The sequence below is a fragment of the Malus domestica genome, chromosome 02, assembly GCF_042453785.1.
Source record: "Malus domestica chromosome 02, GDT2T_hap1".
NCBI classification, from domain to species: Eukaryota; Viridiplantae; Streptophyta; class Magnoliopsida; order Rosales; family Rosaceae; genus Malus; species Malus domestica.
In genome coordinates, this window is record NC_091662.1 from 16495957 (window position 1) to 16515913 (window position 19957).

General features: G+C 38.0%; 3 protein-coding genes and 1 long non-coding RNA gene across 4 annotated transcripts; 2 read left to right on the forward strand and 2 right to left on the reverse strand.

Annotated features, from left to right (window-relative positions):
- Nucleotides 1-299: 299 nt before the first annotated feature.
- On the reverse strand, nt 300-6402 carry LOC103418370 (calcium-transporting ATPase 2, plasma membrane-type-like). Its single transcript, XM_008356497.4, has 7 exons — nt 5725-6402; nt 4021-4075; nt 1977-3925; nt 1709-1867; nt 1398-1569; nt 977-1275; nt 300-887 (listed from the first exon to the last, which is right to left on the reverse strand). The coding sequence occupies exons 1-7, from the start codon at nt 5896-5898 to the stop codon at nt 648-650; spliced, it is 3048 nt and encodes a 1015-aa protein (XP_008354719.2). The 5' UTR covers nt 5899-6402; the 3' UTR covers nt 300-647.
- Nucleotides 6403-7197: 795 nt separating this feature from the next.
- LOC139190429 (uncharacterized) lies at nt 7198-8090 on the forward strand. The gene is made up of 2 exons (XR_011574670.1): nt 7198-7548; nt 7635-8090. It is a non-coding gene; the product is annotated as an uncharacterized lncRNA (long non-coding RNA).
- A 5703-nt stretch (nt 8091-13793) lies between these two features.
- LOC103418369 (mitochondrial outer membrane protein porin 2-like) lies at nt 13794-17632 on the forward strand. Its single transcript, XM_008356496.4, has 6 exons — nt 13794-14085; nt 14208-14275; nt 16136-16246; nt 16332-16418; nt 16571-16779; nt 16937-17632. Exons 1-6 carry the CDS (start codon nt 14037-14039, stop codon nt 17241-17243), a joined length of 831 nt encoding a protein of 276 aa, XP_008354718.1. The 5' UTR covers nt 13794-14036; the 3' UTR covers nt 17244-17632.
- Nucleotides 17633-18961: 1329 nt separating this feature from the next.
- On the reverse strand, nt 18962-19655 carry LOC103418368 (large ribosomal subunit protein uL24z). Its single transcript, XM_008356495.4, has one exon. The coding sequence runs from the start codon at nt 19571-19573 to the stop codon at nt 19133-19135; it is 441 nt and encodes a 146-aa protein (XP_008354717.2). The 5' UTR covers nt 19574-19655; the 3' UTR covers nt 18962-19132.
- Between the last annotated feature and the right edge of the window lie 302 nt (nt 19656-19957).

Sequence of the window (19957 nt, forward strand, 5' to 3'; positions counted from 1 at the left end):
GCAGGTATTATCCACGAAGTTCTGCTCCCCAGATTCAAGAAGTTGGATCCTCTGCCCAGCTTTTCCATTTAACAACCCTCTCTCTCTCCCTCTCTCTCCCTCTCTCTCTGAGCTTCTTGTTTTTAGTCAGTCGAAGATTTTATCGAGTTTTCCTTTTACAACTCTTGGAACAGTTAGATTTTCAAGTGAACTTGTTTGTATGATCCAGGCCTTCTTCAAAATCTTAGAAATTATTTCACTTTGAAGTTATGACTTACGATAATATGATTCGCAAACAGGCAAATGCACAGAAAAGAGAATGGCACGGAAAGTAGAACAAATCGTTGCCAGAACGAAAAACTAGTTACATAACGATAAGAAAATACAGTCGACGAATTACAAGGCCGGCAAAGATACAGGAGACCAACCTTGTGTATCACCATGTCAAACTTGAAGGAAAACCTAAAGGGTTGAGATGTCCTCAAATTTTCAGTTAACACAGGAGACATTGGCTTGGTTAGGTCGAATAGCTAATATCTGCTACTTCTGTTCATCATCTCATGCATCTTTGCAGGACGCGGAAATTTTCGGAGAAATATTTCCAAATATAGGCTTCTAAGGTCCCTAACTTTGTTTTTTTTATTACTAATCTCTAAATGTTTTGTAGTTCAAACAGGAAACATCTTTAAACCAGCAGCAATCGGCATCCCTAAAAATCCGATGAATACAGTGGCAAACCATTGTGCCAAGGTGAGCGGTGCTGTGCTTGCAAATTTTCCCAGGAACTCGATAATAACGATTTGGAACACAACTGTGGAACTGAGGACTCCGACGAAGACATAGTTATCCAATATGCCCTTGAAGACATCTATTTCCTCCATATCGCGCGAGCTTATCTCGTTGAAAACCTGTAAAACCAGAATCAGGTCACCATCTGTAGGAGTAAAAAATCGTCAGCAGTAGTCCTCCTCGTACGAGAACTTTTAGAAAAGATTACCTGACAGAACACAAATGTGTTGAAAATCAGAGTGTTGAGGATCACATGAGAATCTGGTCCGTATAGACCAAACATTGCTTCTCCTTTTGCCTGAAGGAACCAAATCACCGTAAACTGATACAAAGACTGCCCTAAAATGTTCCTCCACATTACATTGTTGATAAAATTCTGTCTCTTTCCAACCGGCGGATGCTTCATTAGGTCATTATTTGGAGGCTCAGTTGCAAGTGCAAGGGCGCCTAACGTGTCCATGATCATGTTGACCCACAATAGCTGCACAGCTGTGAGAGGAGCACTCCCTGAAGAACGATGATTTATGCAGATGCACAAGAAGTGAGAAATGATTCTACGATGGATAGTAAAATATGGCGAATTTCGTTACAGAAGCGGACAAACAAATAAAAAATGTGAGCCTGCTAACCTGTCAAGCAAGCCGAGGAGAAGTTCACAATCAATGCAACTATATTGACTGTCAGCTGGAACTGCACAAATTTTTGAATGTTGATGTAAACCGAGCGTCCCCATTTTGCCACTGTCACGATTGTGGAGAAATTATCGTCCAGAATTATAACATCAGCACTCTCTTTAGCCACCTGAAAGCAGGTGAAATATGATTTGTTAAGGGCCTAAACTGTATCGTTTTCTTCTTGATCAAGAGACAAAAGGGATATGGTGGTATCAACCAATGCGAAGAGTCGTATCATTTTGCACTTGCAAAGCGTAAGTACTCACCTCAGTTCCAGCAATCCCCATAGCTAGTCCAATATCTGCCTCGTGAAGCGCTGGGGCATCGTTTGTTCCATCACCGGTTACAGCAACAACTTCATCAAATGTGGTCCGCAAGTGCTTCACCAGTGTATGCTTGTCCAGAGGTGAAGATCGAGCCATCACCTACACAAGGGATCAAATTTCAGTGTCACAGATTCATAAACTATAGTAAGTAGTCGGTAAGAAGCAAAATCCGAGCGGTTATGTTCCTTGAAAGAAATGGAGATAGTACCTGAATTTTAGGAATCAGAGAAAGCAATTCTTCCTGATTCTTCTCCCTGAACTCCGGACCTTCAATGGCTATGCCATCATCGGTGAGAATCCCACATTCCCTTGCGATAGCCTTTGCAGTATTTATATTGTCTCCGGTGACCATTCTTACTGTGATGCCCGCTGAACGGCAGATTGCAACAGACTCCTTGACACCGGGACGAACAGGATCCTTAATTCCCACAATTCCTATACAGGTATAACCAGAAACAGGAATGGAATTCTCAGGAGAGAAACCAGTTTCTAGTTCTGTATACGCAAGACATAGAGTTCGAAGAGCCTCGCAAGCAAACTGCTCAATAGTAACTTTGAGATGGTTGAGGGATGCTTCATCAAGGGGAACAATATCACCATTTGAGTTGATCACCTTTTCACAGCTGGCCAGAACTACTTCGGAGGCACCTTTGGTGTGCGCTATCAAACCTCCTTCAGGAAGCTCCAAGATTACCCCCATCCGTTTCTTCGTTGAGTTGAATGGCTCAACTTTAACAAGTTTAGAAGCTTGTCTCTCTGCTTGGAAATTTCCACCAATTGACAATCCAAATTCCAACAAAGCAGTATCTGTAGGTGTTCCCAATAGCTCATGCTTTCCGGCTTTGTTAACCACAATTTCTCCACCAGTGTTGTTAAAGATCGATTGTACCAAAAGTTTCTTAGCAGACTCCGGAAGATCAGAGAACAAGCTAGAGGCCTCATTGGGTTTACTCACCTCCTTGACATTCATGCAAATGCATGATTTCACAACGGTCATGCGGTTGGTTGTTAGTGTCCCGGTTTTGTCACTGCAAATGTTTGTGGCTGATCCCATAGTCTCACAAGCTGCGAGATGACGAACGAGTGCTTTATCGTTCATCATCTTCTTCATGGCAAAGGCAAGGCTCAATGTCACAGACAGCGGCAGCCCCTCTGGGACAGCAACAACAACAATTGTTACTGCAATAGCAAAGAATTCCAACATTTGCTTTGCATCATCTCCATTCCAGCTCCAGTGTGTCCCCTCAGCCAGTTTTCGACTAAACAATCCTTGCATCATAACTGCAAAAGTCACGACGGCGAAGAAAAGTCCTATCTTTCCAATAATGGTTGCCACTCCATTCAACTTCACCTGCAATGGGGTTTCATCATCTCCACCTTCGCTCAGAGTCGCCATCAATTTACCCCATTGGGTTCTCATCCCAACTGTTGTAACCATCATCTTGCATGATCCGTCTTGGACCTTAGTGCCGGAAAGAAGAAAAGGGTTTTCAGCAGTTACCATTATTGGCTCACTCTCACCAGTTAAGCTTGATTCGTCAATCAACACGGAGAATCCTGATACGAATAGCCCATCTGCTGGCACTTGGTCTCCAATAGAAAGATGCACAATATCACCAGGCAGTAAATCATAGATTGACATTTTCTGCCTATATCCATTTCTTGTTACTTGCATAGCAATCTTCTTTTTCTCCTTGTCCAAATCCTTGAACTGCAGCGATTGGCGGTAATCACTTGTTGCTGTGACAAGAACAACCAACAGGATACTCGCAACGATTCCAAGTCCATCATGTGCTCCAACCGGCCACCCTTCCATTGCTATCCCAACTATCAAAGACACGAAAGCGCACACTCCGAGGATCATAAGAGTCATATCCTGAAGGGCTTCCCAAACAAATATAAAGAAACCCCGTTGCTCACTCTCCGTAAATTTATTGATTCCATAAATCTCCTGTCTTCGAGTGTGCATGTCAGATTCGGTGTTGAGCCCATCTTTTACAGATGTGGAGATCTTTTCTGCGATGCCGCTTATCCCGCCATGAAATTTGAGCTTCTTTACATCATGGCCTTCAACAATGGATCCCAATTCATCTGCACAAATATGAAAACCTGCGTCTGTAACTTCCTTGGGTACGACGTAGTCACTTGGTTGCACACCTGCAGACATTAGAAATTTAGTACAGGCATAAAATCACCATGCCTCGTTATGTGATGAATTGATGGTGTTTATCTTTAAAGCCAAAGAGACTCGCCTTGAATAAATTGAAATGCAGCTTTTGAAACCAAAACAGCAATCCTCAATTTCTCCTGCAAAATGGTGAGTAAAAAATAGATGAACATAGCTTTTCCGGTAAAAACAATATATGGAAAACTAACGAAAAGCACTTTAAAACTTTGAATTTTAATCAAAACACATCCTATAACTTTATTTAATAATAAAGACAAGAAGAAAAAAAACAAAAAAACCTAACTACGCGCATGCAATTGCACAGCGTTTTTTCCCAGATTTTGTTTGGTTTGGTGTGCTGGTGCTTTTTCCCAGCTTATGTATTTGCTTCTATGGAGTCTTTTTTATCCATTTAAAATGTATGCGGCAACTTTAAAAAAAATATATATTAATGTGGAGTGATTGATGGCAGGAGAAAGGGAATTCATAAAAAAAATAAAAAATAAAATAAACTTGCAGGAGAAGGGGGTTTTTTTGGAAGAAAATAAAAAAGTATTCTTAGAGAGAACTTGTGGAGTTCATTAACATAACATATGGAACTCCAAAAAAAACTTTGAGTTGTGAACCATATGAATTTTCAATTACCTCCAGTTCTAATTGGTTCTTTGTTTGATTAGAAAATATAAAAATTGAAAGAGTTTGATATAAAACATTGGACCAAGAATGAGACACTGTTTATGAAACTACATAAAAAAGAGACATTATTTATGAAATTGTATCAATTACTATACACTATTTATGAAACTAGACCAAGAACTAGACACTGTTTATGAAACATGATCAAGAACTAAGCATTATATATGAAAATGAACCAAGAACTAGGCACTATTTATGAAACTGAATCAAGAATGAGACACTATTTAGGAAATTGTACCAATTACTATACACTATTTATGAAACAGGACCCAATAACTAAGCACTTTTTACAAAAGTGAACCAAGAACTAGGCACTATTTATGAATTTGGACAATAAATAGTGTAATACTGTTTAGTTTCATAAATAGTATAGTACCGTTAAGTTTTATAAACAGTGTATGTGATGGAAGCGCGCTTTAGGTTATTTTTTTTTTAATATTAAAATTGTGTCTTTTTTATTAAAATTTAAGTTCTTTTATCCTCTTTATTAAAAGTTAAGGATTTTTCATTAAAATTTAAGTTTTTTTCATTAAATAAAATTATAGCACGGTTTTTTTATTAAATTAAACTTAACCCAAGCCCTTTTCATGAAAACTCCCAATAATATAACATGACCATCATCAAACGGCCAACTGATTTCCAATTTACATGAGTTCTTGCATAAATGATCGATGTCCGATCGAGGGCTTGAAAAATCATGGGAATCGTAACGTTCTTTTCATGAAAACTCCCAATAATATAACATGATCATCATCAAATGGCCAACTGATTTCCAATTTAGATGAGTTTTCGATGTTTGATCAAGGGCATGAAAAATCATGGGAATCGTAACATCCTTTTCATGAAAAGTCCCAATAATATAACATGATCATCATCAAACAGCCAATTGATTTCCAATTTAGATGAGTTTTTGTAGAAATGATCAGGGGCATGAAAAATCATGGGAATCGTAACATAGAATGGGCTGTTAGTGTCATGTTAATTTATTAACTAATTAGCACTTGAACGTTATATCAATATGCATCGACTGACAGATGAGGTATTTCTAACAAGAAAAAGAAGAAGCATGACAGAGGTGAGATGAAATAAAGACCTGATTGGTACGGCGCATAGCAGCGGCCTCGAAACGCTTGGAAAGATTGGCAGTGAAGCGAAACCGCCGTTTCGGGTTCTTGACAACGCTGCAAAGGTTCCTCCATTTCTGCAACGTTTCTTCCGACGAGCCCTTCGCCTTGACTTCCCCGAACTCTTGCAAATAGCTCTCCATCGCCCAACTAACTTAACCACCTTTCTTTCACCTTCTTAACCACCTTTCTTTCACCTTCTTAACCAAGTAATTAATTATTTTGATTTATTTCGACCTCCTCCTACAGACTAACACACATGCATATATATATAAGCAAAACGCGTAGAAAAAGCACTATGGAGGAAAGGAAGTTTCAGTAACATTTCTGGGAAAAAGGAAACGCATTGTGAAGTTGAGGGCCTGAGAAAATAGGGTTTGTTTTCTTCTTCTCTGCGCATTTGTGTACGGAAAATACGAAAAACTGAGTGGAGGAGGAAGGACTGAGGATCCGAAGTTTTGGTGGGAAATTGCATGGCTTGAGAGCTAATAGCGGTTCTTCATCGTCTTCCGCTCAATTGTTTGCTTATTTTGGACCAATCAGCGCGGTCAAACACTAAAAACTGCAAAGTTTTGGATGATTTTGTTTTCCTTTCCAAGCCCCAAGTGATGGATTTTAAATAGAGTTTAGTTTGAAGCAATTCATCCAAAAAATTATAAAAATAAAGACCATATTAAATAAGGGGTGTGATATCTACACATCCATGTTTACTTCTCACGTACTCTTTTAAATTTTCGGCCGTTGGATCGGATAAATTGAAGAAGATCAACGGCGAAAAATTAACAAGGGTGTATGAGAAATAAAAAAAAAAGTGTGTAGATAGCACACCTCTTAAATAATTCTAATCAATTTTAATTGAGTTCTTAGTCTAGTGGAATAACGTTGGAAGAGATTACATATTTGAATCTTCTTTGATTGTTAATTAAAGAAAATTTAAATGAGTAAATATCAGTTAGGTCAGTTAATTAAGATAATTTTTATGTCTTCTAGCACTCAAGAGTACAATCGATTTCTATGTTGTTACGTGACATGATAAAAGAATGTGAAGAATAAAATTGAAATTTAAAAAGCTACCAACCACACCGCGTTCGGTACGCCGCACGCGTATGGCAGAAGAGGACCGCGACTTTTGCGAGAACAAGAATATAAAAAAAGACCAAAAGCTTGTCCAAAAGTCTACTAACGTAATCATGGCATTGGCAACCTCTTCCTCTTCTTTCAAGTCTATTTAGTTTAATTAAGGGCATGTTTGATAGTGCATGGAAAAAAACATTTAGGGTAAATATGAGTTTACTACTCTTAAATTTTGTGGTTTTGCAACATTTAGTATATGAAGTTTTTTTCTCCTAGAGTTATACCTAAAGTGTTAATTTTAGAACAGTCTTATACATCCGTTAGTCTGACTGTTAAGTATTCCGTTAATTGATGACGTAGTGCCTATATGGACAATGATTGGGCGCCACGTGTCATTAAGGGTCTATGTGGAAATAAAAAATTCAAGCTGGCACCACTTAGACATTAAAAAATAATAAAAATTAAAACTTAAAAAAAAATTAAAATTAAAATTAAATTTTTTTTTTTCTGGGTTGTCTCCTACTCTTCCCCCCGAGTCCAAACACTTCCTCCTTCCCTCCCTCCCTTCTCTCCTCTCCACCCACCCAACCCTAAATTCAATTGATTCTCCAACTCCCACTTCGATGGCCACCGTTCCCCTCCTTTACCACTAGTTCCCACTTTAATTAATTCTCACTTTCAATTCTTCTTCTCTACACGAAGACACCCAAATCTTGCAGGTACTCTCTCTCCTCCTCCTCGATCTATCTCTCTCTACCTCTATGATTTTTAATTTTTTTTTCTTCCATTTTTTGTGAATTTGAAGGAAGTTCAGAATCAAATCTCTGCCAAGAACAAGTGGATTTGCATGACGTTAGGGTCTCCAAGCTGGGTGTGGGTAGGGGTCTGATTCGAGAGCATCCAACAGTACGAATTCCGGGTCGGATTCAGGAAGATCCATGTCGGTATCGGATTTCAAACGAAGGCTTGGAGGCCTTGACCGGATCTGGAGGAGAAGGGTAGAGATATGCGGCGTTGGGCTTGGCGTGTTGGAGGATTGGGCTCCGTTAATAACTTATGCGGCAGCGTCTCTTGGCTGAGGTTAGGTTTTAGGGTGTGGAGGATGGGGTTAGGTTTTGGGATGAGGAGGATGAGGGTTTGGAGCAGGAGGTTGTTGGGGATTTGTAATGGTGAAGGTTTGAAATGGGGATGGAAAAACCCTTAGGCTCGTTTGGTATTGTATTTGAAATTTTTTATAATTTCTCAAAACATTTTTTAAGAATTTTTCTTGAAAACAATTTTCTTTAAGACTCAAAAACTTGTTTGGTATGCAATTTAAAAATTTTAAATCTTACAACTTAAACTGGACAAAGAGATCCAAAAAAAGGAGGTGAGGAGAGATGAGGGAAGAAAGTAAGAAATGATTGGAGGAAAGAGAAAGTGAGAGGATCCAAGGAGATAGAGAGGAAGATGAGTGAGAGAAAGAATGGAGAGAATGAAGAGAGCGGATTAGAGGAGAGATGAAAAAGGTAATAAAAAAGGGATGTGCTATCCACACACCTTATTTTACTTCTCACACATCCCTTGATGATTTCTGTCCGTTAATCTTCTTCAATATATCTGATCCGACGGTCGAAAATTAAAAAGGTGTGTGAGAAGTAAAATAGGGTGTGTGGATATCACACCCCCGAAAAAAAGAGAAGGGGGAGAGATAAAGAAGAAAAAAGAAAGAGATTTGGAGCGAGAGAGGATGAGGGAGAGAAAAGAAATGAGTGAGTTTAAATTTAAAAACTCTAAAAACTTACTTTTTGTGTTTTTAGAGAATAGACAATATTTTTGAGTTAGTCTTGAGTTTAGTTTTTGAAAATAGTCATACCAAACAAGTTTTAAGGTCTAAAACTTGAAAATTGTTTTTTAGTTTAAAAAGTTAGATTTAAGTACATACCAAACAGGCTTTTAATTTTTTTTTTCTTTTTTTTAAGTTTTAATTTATTATTATTTTTATTATTTTTAATGTCCAAGTGGGGCCAACTTAAATTTTTAATTTCTACGTGTGGATCCTTAATAACATGTGGCGCCCAGTCATTGTCCACATAGGCCCCATGTCATCAATTAACGGAAGACTTAACAGTCAAACTAACGGATGTATGAGACTGTCCCAAAATTAACACTTTAAGTATGACTCTAGGATGAAAAAAACTTCATGTACCAAATGTTGAAAACTATGAAACTTGAGGGTAGTAAACTGATATTTACCCAAACATTTATGTTGAACCTGTTCGTAATTGTTTTCATTAAAAAAAACATTTTTATTGAGAGCACATTGAAATTATAGTTAAAATTCTAAGTGATTTCGCGCCTAATCAATCTATAAATACTTTTAACTTTTTATAAACTTGTTTGGAATGCTATTTAGGTTTGGGATACGATTTTGAATAGTGAGTGATCTTATATTCGAATCTCATTCAAAACTAATTTATTCTTCCACCCCCTGAGTGTAAATATATGGTTTTATAAAAAAACTTGAAGGTTGGATTGGTCCTTTTATTTTTGGTTGATACAAAAATATAAGGGGTGGAAGATTTAACCTAAGTCACACAATGCATGGACCCACTAACATCCTATGTAAAAGCCAAAGCCGTGTTGATGGACCCTTAAGCACATTTTTTTTACTTTGAGAAATATAAAATTTCATGCAAAAATAGGGGTCAAATTACAAAATCCAAAATTGATATATGAATCAGTACAACAACAGAGGCCAGGAAAAGAATCCTCCTCAAATTCCAAACAATACTCAAACAAGAAATCAACAACACAATCTCGGGGTTCCTCAAACCAAGATAAAATTAAACTGATGTAAAGGACACAATGGTAAAGAAAATGAACTACACCATTGGCTTGGCGGCGAACATAAGTAGAAGTAGCTCTAGTGGGCCCACTTAGTAACATTTTGAATCCTCCACAATTCTTCCAACACTAGACATGTTAATAGAGGGGGCGGGAAATGTAGTAATAATCTGGAGTGAATCGCTTTCTAGAGATAATTTTGAAAATTTCCTTTCAGTTGCTAAAAGAATGTAGGGGTGTGCTATCCACACACCCCTTTTTACTTCTCTCACACCCCTTGTTAATTTCTGTCATTTGATCTTCTTTAATTCATCCGATCCGACGCCGAAAATTAAAAAGATGTGAGAAAAATAAAAAAGGGTGTGTGGATATCACATCCCAAGAATGTATTCTCGCACCGCTAGGGGCTTCTCCAACCCAGATTGCAGTAGGATTTTATTTTATTTTATTTTTTGCTCCTTAGCCTTGCTTGAATTCTAGCATGAAATGTTTATTATCTTTGTCATTGGGTTTTTCTGCCTTGTTTTTCAAGGCTCTCTATGATCTTGTAGGAAATCTTGGATTCTAGTAGTCAACACATTAATTCCTTTTGGGTCTCAAGTGTTTCTTTATTGGATCAGCTTTTTACTCATGTGGTTTTTAGCCCAATGAAACTTGTGAGTGATTTATATTAAACTTCATCGATCATAACTGTTTATTTTTTAATTTGTACTTTAAGATTATTTTGACAAAATATTAGTTAAATCGGAAATCTTTAAGGAATCTAATTGAGTTTAAAAAAATTTATAAACACTATATTCTAAGAAACATTAAAATTTTCATCATGACAATCAAATGAGTAAATTGTTTCAAATTAAATTGATTTTTCGCAAGAATAATTTATGAATGAAGAGTTAAAATATGAACAGTTTGCATTGTTGAAATTCGATGTGTAGTGAGCCCTGCAGCTAGTCCCCATTTTTTTAGAAAATGGAAAAAATGAGGAGCCCTTTGGATAAAGGCTCTGACATTTACATTGATTTTATTTTTTTATTTTTTTATGGTGTATTGATTCTAGTTAACTCGGAGCTTTGGTTTCTAAATTAAATATTTATAAGCATTAGTAATTGAACTTATCATAATGTGGAACGACGGATTTTGGGCATTAATAACTTACGTTCATTACTTTCCTCTTTAAACCCTATATTTTGCTCAGAAGTTTTGACGATGTTACTTAAAAGGATAATTGCTCCACTAATCACAGTATTTCAAGGATCAAATCAATTGAGTCAAATTATGGTCCCTGCGCTAATATTCTAATTTGCTCATAATTAAAGATGAAACTAAGAGACAACAACGAGACAAAAGGAAACAAGAGTGAAAATCACTAACACTGTTTTTAGGCGAGGAAATTTAAGATTGTTAAAAAAATTCCAAAACGCCAAAAAATTGAAATAATGGAATTTATTTTTTAGAATTTGTGAATTTCTTGTTTGGTTAGCATAAAGAATGAAATTGAAATACATAATTTAAAGTGTGTAATGGTGGAGGCGATGGGAACAATGATAGTGGTCGTGATGGCCACAATGGTGATGGTGGGTGTTGGCAGTGGCTGTGGAGGAGGAGGCAACAATATATAGTGGTGGTGGTGGCAGCTATGATTGTGATGATGGGTGGTGGTGGTCATGGTAGGTGTGGTGACGTGGTGGTGGTGGCCACTCATGGTTGAGTGTTTTTATATTTTTTTTTGTTTTTAAACTCATGCCCATGGAATATAGGAAAGGAAACATGTGACAGCCCATCTTTGATTTTAAGAGTTTTAAAGTTTTAATAAAGGATTTTACAAAAATGCCCTTTGAGGCACGCGCATTATTCGAGGTTAATCGTTGTGTCGTGCCATCTAAGATTTTTTTTCTTGACATATCCTCATAGTACTCGTCGCTACGGACGCGTGGGCGTAGACGGTGCGTGATTTGGAGTTATATCGAAGAATTTATTAACGTTTGAAATTTGGGCATTTTAGGAATTATAATTTAGTAAAATCTGGATTTTTTTTATGATAATGGACGGCCCAGATTTAATGAAGAATTAAATGGATGGCTGGGATGAGAGAAGAAGGTTTGTGGGTGTGTGTGTAAGAAGAAGAAGAAGAATGAGGATTGGGCAGTCGGGAAGAAAGAAGAAAGGAAAAAAAATGGGATTGGGCAAAACTGCCTAATCTAAAAGAAGAAGGAGGGGACGAATCAGGAGAAGAGAGAAGGAGAGGATGGCCAATCAGAACAGAGGAAAGGAGGAAAGGAGAGAGGGCAAGAAGCGGAGGAGAGAAGATCAGAAACGGGTTTTTCCCCAACCCGTTTACCCGCGCACCCATCTCTATTTTTCCGACGATTTTCATCCGTTTTTCCGGCTATGGAGAGATTTGGCTTTGAAAATGGAGAAAACCGCAAGGAAGGGTGCGGCAGCTTTGGCTTCGAATCACCCAATCCCGAAGCAATTTCTTCCAATTGCCACCACTCATAGCTTCCTCTTGAGGCCTAGAACAAAGCCCAAGCATTAGTTGGAGCATCGGAGTTGATTTGAGGACGAATTGGAACTCACCCAATTCTAGGGTCCGCACGGATTTTGGTGAAATTGAAGTGTTTCCAGGCCAAATTGGCCTTGGCCTCAGGCGCCAATCGTCATGACACCTTGATGTGTTGTGCTAGGGAGTTGTTGGGCGAACTCCAGGTGAGTGGGCAGTATTTCTGTTTATACCTATATACTATTGATATTTTTTCCCAGAAATTGAGTTTAAATGAAAGTACGTTTTAAAATGTCATGCATGCATATTATGAGATATATGAATTGATAATTGATGCGTATATATATGTGAATTGGTGCTGTGGACGCACAGGTGAGTATCAGGTGAGTTTTATGTTATTCATGTGAATCATTGATGATGTGAATTGTGTTGAGAGCTAATAACCTGCACCCCTGGTGTTAGTGCTTATATTATTCACCTGCACCGCACACTCACCTTGGATCCAAGTAGGTGCATGTCGTACAGACCGATAGAGGGTTCCGACATGCTAGTCGTACAGACCACTAGAGGTGGTTCCGACTAGTAAGTTACCTTAGATTATGTGCATAGATGATTGATGAGAGAAGCATTATAGCGTATTATTACACCATTCTTGTCGTACAGACTACTTCAGGTAGTTTCGACTTATGTGCAGAGTAGCGCCGTACAGGTCACCGTGGTGACTCCGGTTGGATTGGATATTGAGCTATAGAATTAACTGTACAGGACCAACTGCAGGGTCTCCGGTTGATTCCTTATTTCACCTGTTATATTGATGCATCCATATTCTGTTTTTGACATTATAGCATGACATACTTTCTGGTTTTGATAAAGATTGATGATTTGAGATATTTGAAGGTATATACTATTATGTTATTTTTTGGGAAAGTATACAGGTTTTACAGCGAGGGGTTAGAAATGTTTTCGAAAAACTTTGTTTTATTGACCCACTCAATTTTGTTTTGCGCCCCTCCAGGTTCTAGATAGCAGAGCTTTGGTGGCCACGAGAAATTCAGCGGTGTTTTGACAGAATTCACAAAAATAGGACTCACCCTCGGGTGTTTCATCTTAGTAATTGTATTTTTTTAAAGCTTCCGAACTATGTAAATGGTTACGTCACTCTCACGTGACGGCCAGCATGCCCTCCTTCGGGACGGGGTGTGTCAAAACATGAAACTTAGTATTCGTTTGGAAGTGTTTTTAAAATCGTTAAAAGCGCTTTTAGAACCAATCATTAGTAAAAATGCAAGCGAAGAATGAAAAAGCACGTAAAGTGCTTACTGCAATAAGCACATAACTGATACTTTTAGAACATTAACACTTTCACCAAAAGAGTTTTCAATCATTTTAAAACGAGTCCTTAAACTTGACAATTGATTCATTGAAGATCTTAAATTTCAAACAAAAATTATGAGTAATTCTAAATTTTTATGTTTATAAATGCAAACAAAAAGAATGCTGCATGTCAATTTATAATTCTGATTTTCGTTCAAATTTCAAATTTATTTCCTTTATCGAAACATAAATCCAAAAATTTTTACTTTGAAAACGTTTCCAAACGGGTTCTCAAGTAATTAATTTAAAGCGTATCATCAAATCATATAAGTTTATTATAATCACCAAATCAAATCATTGATTCTTCTTCCCGAAATACTACACCAGGGTTTTTGAGTACTGATATCAACTGTTGGCAAGCGACGTGTCAGCAGAATACCACGACAACCGTCAATCACACGCCACAAACTTGCCACCACGAAATAAACAAACCCTCTTCCTCTTCCATTTCGCTTCCCACCTCTCTCTCTCTCCCAAAATTTCTCACTCTCTCTCTCCTCTGTAAAGATGAGCAAGGGACCTGGACTTTTCACCGACATCGGCAAAAAAGCCAAAGGTAAGCAATCGTTCTCACTCACTCTCTCTCACTCTCTCTGTCTGCGATCTTTCTACTGTTTGTCGCTCTCTCGATTGCGCGTAATTTGCATCTAAAACGATGCGTTTTGGCTTCTGTTGCAGATCTTCTGACCAAGGACTACAGCTCCGATCAGAAATTCACCGTCTCCACCTACAGCGATGCGGGAGTGGTACGCATGCTCTAATTTAATTAAAATATGTACAGCTAATTGAGCAATCGAGAAATATAGTTTCGGATCGTGAATTAGGGTTCAAATCGGTGTTGTTTTGCTAGTGTTGATTGTTTTAGCTAGATTATAGTGCCAATCGCAAGCTTTTTTCGTCTAGTATTCGAAATTCAGACTGAAGTATTTGAGAATTGAGTCATTTTTGTAGATTATAGTTTTTCTCTGTCCAAGGAAATCGGTTTATACGTTTTGTTTTATAAACTAGATTTTATATTTTGCGTTTTTCGGTGTGATGTAATCGTTCACTTAGGGCTCGTTTTGATAGCCATTTCGTTTTTATTTTTCGGTTTTGAGCTAGAGATGGAGGGAAAGCGTATGGGCGAATGACAAGGGAAAGAGGAAAGTGAGAGGTGGTGGGAGGGAGGAGGGGGGAGATAATGTGAAAACAAGAACTAGAAAGTTAAACAACTTAAAAATTGTTTTCGGTTTTTGGTTCTTTGTTTTTGTTTTGTGTCGCCTTCTTTTCACATTTCTTTCACCTTTCTTTCTTCACATTCTTCATTCCCCCTTTTTCCCACACAATTTTCTTCTATCTATAGCAGAAAAAATCAAAAGTAAAAATCAAAGACGAAATGGTTATCAAACGGGCCCTTAGTAGTTTTTGAGGTTCGAATACTAAATTTTTGTTAGAAGATGTTTTTTTTGTTTTTTCTGCTGTTGAGCGTTAAATGTTTCCTTATCTTTGTTTTTCTTGAAAAATGAGAGACTGGGTTATCTAATTTTCATTGTTTCTGATATTTTAAGTACTTATCTATTGGGATTTTTGTGAAAAAAAATATCATTTACTCACATGACAGTTTCATTTGTTGTTTACCCCATTTCTCAATCTTCCTCCTATTCGTGTGTACATGTGTATTGTGTTACTTTGCATTTTGTTCAATTTGAAGTTGTTACTCTGTATTTTATTTCTCCCTGTGCAGTTTTTTTCTTTGTCTCCTGTTATTATAGACTCAGACTTTTAAGTGCATGCATCTTATAATGACATAGGAAAAATCGCTTAGTAAAACCTTCAATACCTTTTTAATTAATAGAAAAAGTGAGCTCTGAAATACATGAAGGGAAAATCTTGACTTATCAAACGATATGATTTCTGAAATTCCATCTCTTTCCTTCTTTAGTAAGCTGGAGTGAATATCTTATTTCTGAAATTCCAATCATTATGGTTACATTAACATATTTGAAATGGTGTTTATGTTTACTTAGTTTCATCATGATTTAATCTCACGTAATATCATACTGAAGCTTCAAAACTTGAGCTTAGAATTTGGGTATAGAATTAAAACAGTTGGCCCGGTTGATTAATGGATGAAAGTACAACAATTTTAAGAGTAAACCTTGAGATTTTGTATACTTTTCTGCACATGAACGATGTCCTAATATTTTTTTCCCTGAAAAAAAAAAGAAGGGGACACCTGAAATGTCATGTATTATCTATCATTTTTAATTACCAGTTTGGCATTTATTATTTGAGTAGATGTTTATTGCTCAGAATTTCCATTTTCTGCTATGCTTTAAGATTCAAGCGGTTAAAAATTTAAGTGCTTTAGTAATAACCTTTTGAAGCTTTAAAAGCCTGTGTTAGAATGGATTTAGAAATCGATGGCTGGCTTCTGAGTATTCTCAAGTTGACTAATTCAAAATTTCCCCTTTATTGAGATCAACCTTGAGATTGTGGTAGTGTTGGTTTATTTGTGCCTCTTCCTGGAAGTTGTTGTGTGAGTTTATTCCTTTAACTGTTTAAGCGATAATATAAATTGTTGTTTTTGTTCCAATATCTTTTTTTATCTTTTTGGGATCCTTTAGGCCCTCACCTCAACAGCAGTGAAGAAAGGAGGACTTTCCACTGGGGACATCTTGACACAATACAAGTACAAGAACACGGTGGTTGATGTCAAAGTTGATACAGAATCAAATGTGGGTTGCGTCGTTAGCTGTGAATATATTACAAACAATTCTCTTGTTCTTTTAAGCATGTGCAGTTTTCTCTTTGTTTTGGCAGATCTCAACGACCTTCACGATCAATGAGATTGTCCCATCCACAAAAACTATAGCTTCATTCAAAGCCCCTGATTTCAACTCTGGCAAGGTATAAAATCTGGGATCTTTAGGATAGGCGATGTTTACATTTGAATTGTGCATTACTATCTGATATAGCCGACCCCACTTAGTGGGAAAAGGCTTTGTTGTTGTTGTTGTTGTATTACTATCTGATGGACATTTTTCAATTTTATTGTGCAGTTGGAGGTTCAATACTTCCATGACCATGCAACCTTCACTACAGCTGTTGCCTTGAGTCAATCCCCAGCCATTGATTTTTCAGCCACCATTGGAACCCCAACCATTGCATTTGGTGCAGAAGGGGGTTATGACACTACCTCGGGAAACTTTACAAAGTACACTGCTGGAATTAGTATCACAAAGCCCGATCAGTCTGCTTCAATAATTTTGTAAGCATTTGTACTGTAACCTGTATTATGTACAATAGTTTAAACTCCGTTGTTGTAAGCATTTGTACCGTAACCTGTATTATGTACAATAGTTTAAACTCCGTTGTTGTAAGTATTAACCATTTCTAATATCAGCTTTCTCTCTCTAACCTCTCAGGGGCGACAAGGGAGATAGTATAAGAGCATCTTATGTGCATTATATGGATTTGTTGAAGAGGAGTGCTGCTGTGGGAGAGATCACAAGAAAGTTCTCCACGAACGAGAACACATTCACGGTGGGAGGACAATATGCTGTTGATATTTACACAATAGTGAAAGCTAAGCTCAACAATCACGGAAAGCTAGGAGCCCTCCTGCAGCATGAAGTCATACCAAAGTCGGTGCTGACAATATCTGGCGAGGTTGACACCAAGGCCTTGGACAAAAATCCCAGGTTTGGAGTGGCTATTGCCCTGAAGCCTTGATTCTTTGGTGTTAATGAATTCAATACCTGGTTCAATTTTTTGGCTGGCTCTTGATAGGAGCGCTTAATAATTAGTTCCACAGAAACAATTTTCTATCTTGCGATGATTGTGGATTGATCGTTTGAGGCTTGGGCCTCTAGCATGGTCTTCGTTTCTTCTTTTCCTCTATATTCTTTTGGTTTATAACCATAGGTCGCTAAGGCGTTGCACAATCTAGTCTCCTTGTATGGAGAACCATAGAATTTTGATTGATAGAAGATCTGCTTGCGTATATTGTTGTGCCAAGTGATATGCGATTGTTTGTTTGAATGAGTGCACCTTCTTAGAGTAGCTTCGATTGAGTTTATAAATGCGATGCAACGTTGATGTTGCTGACTATTATGTTGCCACAGTTATGATCAGTATTTTTTTTTTTTTTTTTTTTTGAGCATATCTTATCTAACATGATTTTATAGTCTTCAATTGTAGTGGCATTAGCATGGTGTTTCGGCCGACGTAGTTAATTTTGTATTAGTGATTGAACTAGGACCTGTCCTAATCTTAATCCGTTAGCTTGTCTTCTATCAATCATCACATTTTTAGAGTTATAGCCTCCACAATGGTGGACTCTAAAATGCACTCGAAGAGCACGGTTGTTTCGTAGCAATGATGCCTGACAAAGTTTCTTTGCAGCTTCACAACACCATATTTGGTACGTTGAAGGACTTGTTCGATTTCCCTACCAAACTCAAAAGCAAAAAGTTATGGTACATCTATTTTAGCTGGGGGATTATGAATCCTTGAAACTTAGAAGAGATCCAGAATTTCACACATCTATTTTAGCCTAACCGAAACAATCAGTTTTGGTACATATCTATATCCATATATATATGGGGACAGATCCGAGTTGTCATTTTTTTTTTTACACAATATTTGACATACGTTTTTGTAGGGTCCATTACGTAATGTATTTCAACCATCTAAACCACTAACTTTTAGGTATTTCTTAAAAAATCATGTTTAAAAATCACTCACATTTGAAACCGTATAACCGTTGGATTAAGGGTTAGATTTCTTTGTAGAATTGTATTCGTCTATTTTCTTTACTACAAATGAACGTCTTAGTGGTTTTGGATTTTTTTAGTTTTTTAAAAGAATGATTTATGAATGATGTTTTAAAAAATAGATCGTTCGAGTCGTTAAAATCCATTACAGTGTAGAGAGGTACCATAACCATCATATGCTATCGACTTTTCACCTTGTCCAATTTGCAAAATACAAATAACCCAACAAAACTGGAATGGGTATGGCTCGACATGGTCATACAGACAAGGACTTTAACACCATTCTCCATCAAACAAAAATTTACGAAGCACGAAGAGCATACGCTCAAAAACTGAACCACATCCCTTATACAAATTATTCGGTATCTACATCAAGCATCAATACCTACACATATCCCGTGCCTGCCGGCACAAAGAGTTTAAATCGGGATAATGAGACCTCAACATCATACTAAAATGATAGCAATGACATACAAATGAGAAGATCAACTTCATAATTTGGAGCTAAGGCAACTGTATATTTAGAGTAATAAACCAATTTTCCCAAAACCAGTCCTAATCGAACTAAACAATCTCGATCATCGCCAAATGGAACATAGTCGCAGACCCTATTCAACATAACAGGAATCCTAACGTTCATATCAAACAATCATAACAAATTATCAGCACAAGATATAATAAAACGAAAATCATTACCACAGATAACAAAATATAATGGCGTTGAAAAATGCAGCACAAAACCCATGTCCCAAATCCATCAATGCATAATCAAAATAAAAGCGCTTACAATAAAAGCTCATATGAAAGTTGCTACTTTCTCTACCAAAATCAGATACCCAACTGAAATCAGTCGACGTTCTGCATGATATCCTCGGCGGTGAACTTGGTACCCTTGTCCTTGTCTGCGGCGGCGCGGCCCTTGGCCTTGCGGTCGAGCAGAGACTTGCGGTCCTTGTCCAGCCTGAGCTTGGTGACGACCACCTTGGATGGGTTGATTCCGACGTTCACGGTGGAGCCATTGACCTTCTCGCGGGTGATTCGTTCGATGTGGATGACCCATTTGCGGCGGTAGACCTGGACGACCTTGCCCTCGCGGCCCTTGAAGGTCCCGCGGACCACCTGGACCTCGTCGTCCTTGCGCACCGGCATGGATCGGACGTTGTACTTGGAACGGAGGTCGGGGGAGAGAGGGGCGCTCATCAGCACGCGGCGCACGCTGGACGGCGCGGTGAAGTGAGCCTTGCGGTTCTTCCGCCGGGAGCTGGTGACGCGGGGATTGTACTTCATCTTTGCTCTCGCTCTCCTAGGGTTTCGGCTAGGGTTTTCTGGCTGCCTCAACTTTTATAAGGAGAAGCTGCGCCTGTAAACGGCGTCGTGCTAGCGTTTTATCCATCGGTAAATGGTCACACGATTTACTTGGGCTGCGGCGGCTTCTTTATTTGGGCTCAAAGAATACCAAAAGCCCACGTTGTTGGAATGAGAGCGCGTCCTCGTGAAGGATAAAATGAGTCGACCTTTTGGGTTTGAGTAGGTAAATGAGCAAGAAAAACCCTGTAATTAAAAGTTTGGTAAAACTCACTGTCCCGTATTGTTTAGTTGAATATGGCTCGGGTAGTCACACCACCATCTTTTCTCTATCTACCTTTATTGGCAGTGCAGCTTGATGGTTGC

Bases quoted from the DNA above. Each gene is read 5' to 3' on its own strand.
- LOC103418369 (XM_008356496.4), top strand. From the start codon at position 14,037: ATGAGCAAGGGACCTGGACTTTTCACCGACATCGGCAAAAAAGCCAAA. The intron at 14,086-14,207 runs GTAAGCAATCGT...CTTCTGTTGCAG, and splicing joins CATCGGCAAAAAAGCCAAAG to ATCTTCTGACCAAGGACTAC. The intron at 16,780-16,936 runs GTAAGCATTTGT...CTAACCTCTCAG, and splicing joins CAGTCTGCTTCAATAATTTT to GGGCGACAAGGGAGATAGTA.
- LOC103418368 (XM_008356495.4), bottom strand. From the start codon at position 19,573: ATGAAGTACAATCCCCGCGTCACCAGCTCCCGGCGGAAGAACCGCAAG.
- LOC103418370 (XM_008356497.4), bottom strand. From the start codon at position 5,898: ATGGAGAGCTATTTGCAAGAGTTCGGGGAAGTCAAGGCGAAGGGCTCG. The intron at 4,076-5,724 runs GTCTTTATTTCA...ACCATTTTGCAG, and splicing joins CTATGCGCCGTACCAATCAG to GAGAAATTGAGGATTGCTGT. The intron at 888-976 runs GTAATCTTTTCT...CTGGTTTTACAG, and splicing joins ACACATTTGTGTTCTGTCAG to GTTTTCAACGAGATAAGCTC.